Source organism: Triticum aestivum, chromosome 2B (assembly GCF_018294505.1).
Source record: "Triticum aestivum cultivar Chinese Spring chromosome 2B, IWGSC CS RefSeq v2.1, whole genome shotgun sequence".
Classification (NCBI taxonomy): domain Eukaryota; kingdom Viridiplantae; phylum Streptophyta; class Magnoliopsida; order Poales; family Poaceae; genus Triticum; species Triticum aestivum.
The window spans coordinates 480,335,922-480,338,520 of NC_057798.1; the positions used below are offsets into that span (position 1 = coordinate 480,335,922).

At 53.2% G+C, this 2,599-nt stretch overlaps 1 protein-coding gene across 1 annotated transcript; it reads right to left on the bottom strand.

Moving 5' to 3' along the window:
• Positions 1–418: 418 nt before the first annotated feature.
• On the bottom strand, positions 419–2,386 carry LOC123041440 (extensin-like). The gene is made up of 2 exons (XM_044464050.1): positions 1,588–2,386; positions 419–1,513 (listed from the first exon to the last, which is right to left on the bottom strand). Exons 1-2 carry the CDS (start codon positions 2,013–2,015, stop codon positions 1,129–1,131), a joined length of 813 nt encoding a protein of 270 aa, XP_044319985.1. The 5' UTR covers positions 2,016–2,386; the 3' UTR covers positions 419–1,128.
• Between the last annotated feature and the right edge of the window lie 213 nt (positions 2,387–2,599).

A 2,599-nucleotide genomic window follows, 5' to 3' on the forward strand; every position in this document is an offset into this window, starting at 1 on the left:
ATTAAATAAGATATATTGTGATATCCCAACAAATAAATATCCCAACAAGGAACAACATCTCCATGTTCCAACAAGGAACAAACTTCAATCTTCACCTGCAACTAACAACGCTATAAGAGGGGCTGAGCAAAGCGGTAACATAGCCAATCAACGGTTTGCTAGGACATGGTGGGTTAGAGATTTGACATGGCAATTTGGGTGGCTGACAAGCAAATGGTAGGCATCGTAGCATTGGCATAGCAAAAGAGCGAGCAAACTAGCATAGCAAAGATAGTAGTGATTTCGAGGGTATGATCATCTTGCCTGAAATCCCGCAAGGAAGAAGAACGAGTCCATGAAGAAGACAAACGGACGTAGACGAACGGATCCTCACAACCTCGACGTTATCGGAACCAACCCGAAGAAGCAAACACCGGAAAAGAAGCACACAACATAGTAAACAACCAACACATCATCATGGCACGATGCACAAACAAATATGATGCATGTCCGGATTAAAGAGGCCTGGTATGGGAAAGTGCAACAAACAACTCTACAAATTAAGTGGAGCTCAATACGCAACGAGTTGCATATTGACGGAACACCACGACACGTTATTTAGTTTGATCTCGTTTATGTACCCAACAATATTAAATGTTGTTTAACATGGCAAGGGAGAGAAGCAAGGTAAAACTACCTATCTAGTCAAGTTTAAATGAGGCCGGAAGCAACGAACAACAATTCCGGAAACTCCTCATGAGCATAAATTAGGTTTGGTACTGTTCTGCCCTAAACAATATTTTAGAGTTGTTAAACATGCAAGATGATGCCACCATGATAAACTAGGCAAAATTCTACCCCATTTACATATAAAGTTTATTAAAATTGGAGCTACGGTTATTTAGTTATGAAATAAAGCATTTTAGCATGGCATTTGAGCAAATTTAATCAAACAACATTTTAAATATTTTAAACATGGATGAAAATAGCATATTATGAAACTAGATGAAAAACTAAGCATTTTACATATATAAATTATTTTAATCCGATGCACGGTTAATTAATTATTGATGCATGAACATGGAGGGGTTTTTGTGCAAAACTGTTATCTCTGGATAATTAGCAAATTCGCAGGACTGAGAAAAAAACCTAAACAGGCCGAAACTGAACCACACGGGCCGGCGCGAGAACCAATAGTGCGCAGGGGGCGCAGGATAGCATGTGGGTGCTCACCAAAGAGGCCTTGGGCCAGATCTGGTGCTGGGCTGGATCTGGAGGAGGTGGGCCGAATGCAGGGATGGGCCACGAGGCCCACGTGGCCGGCTGGGGAGTCGTCCTCCTCCCGTGCCCGCACCAAGAAGGCAGAGGCGGCGGCGTTGACGCACGCCGGCGAGGGCACCGCAACGGCAGGAAGGTCGAGGGGCGTTGGGGACGACCAGATCCGGTCGCTCCGGACCCGTTCCGGCCGGATCCGGCGCAACTTGCAACGGGGCAGCGGCGAGGAAACTCCGGCGACGGCGGCTCCTGCGGGGTTCTGCAGAGAGAGAGAGAGAGGTCTGAGAGAGAGAGAAACAAGAGGGAGAGGGCGACGGGGAGGCGCGAGCTCACCGGGACGGCGACGGCACCGGCGCGGTGCTCGCCGGCGGAGGCGAGGCGACGAGGTAGAGGGGCAGCGGGGCGGAGGCGCTGGTGAGGTCGGGCGGCGGGGCTTCGGAGCGGGAGACGCTCGGGACCAGGCGGCGGCGGAGCGCTCGGGCCCCGATGGGCTTCGCGGGCTCGCCCCGGGCCTGGGCGGGGCGCGCGGCTGGGAGGCGCGGGGAGGACAGGTGGCGAACGGGGAGTGGGCGAGGGAGGCTACTGCGGCGGCGCTGCCCACTAGGGTGGCGCCACGTGGCGGTGGCGAGGTGGAGGCGCGGGAGGAGCGCCAAGTGGCGGCGGCGGAGCGGGCCGGCGCGGAAAGCGATGAGGGCGGCGGCGGCTGATGATTGGGGGCGCGAGAACCAAGGTGGGAGGGTGGAGGAGGCCAAAATTGACATGGGGGGTGTTTATATAAGGCAGGGAGGCTAGGGTTGGGGGTTTTGAGGGGTTTCGGAGCCCTCCGATCTCAATCGGACGGCACCGGACGCGAGGAGGGGTATGGTAGGTGGGCTAGTGGGCTGTGAAGAGAAGTAGGGCCGAGGGGAGAGAAGGGAAGTGCAGCCCGACAACTGTCTCCGGAGACCGAAAACGTCCGACGATAGACCGGCTACGGACGTCGGTTGGGCTGCCAAACGAACTCCGAATGCGACGAAATTTGGCAGGCGGTCTATCCACACTATAATAAGACCGCATGCCAACTATCACCCCATTCCGAGAACATTTTCCGGCCACTTATAAAATAATATTTCGGACATGCCGCGGGCGCGTGCAAGTGTGTCTGGGCTCAGAACGGACAACGGAAGGAACGAGGAGACCGGGACGGATGCAAGTTTTGAAAACATGATGATGCAATGCACATGATGACATGATGAAATGCAACACGCAAGCCAATGACAAGACAACAACAACGAATAACTGAACGACACCTGGCACATCGGTCTCGGGGCGTTACAACACTCCACCACTATGAGAGGATCTCGTC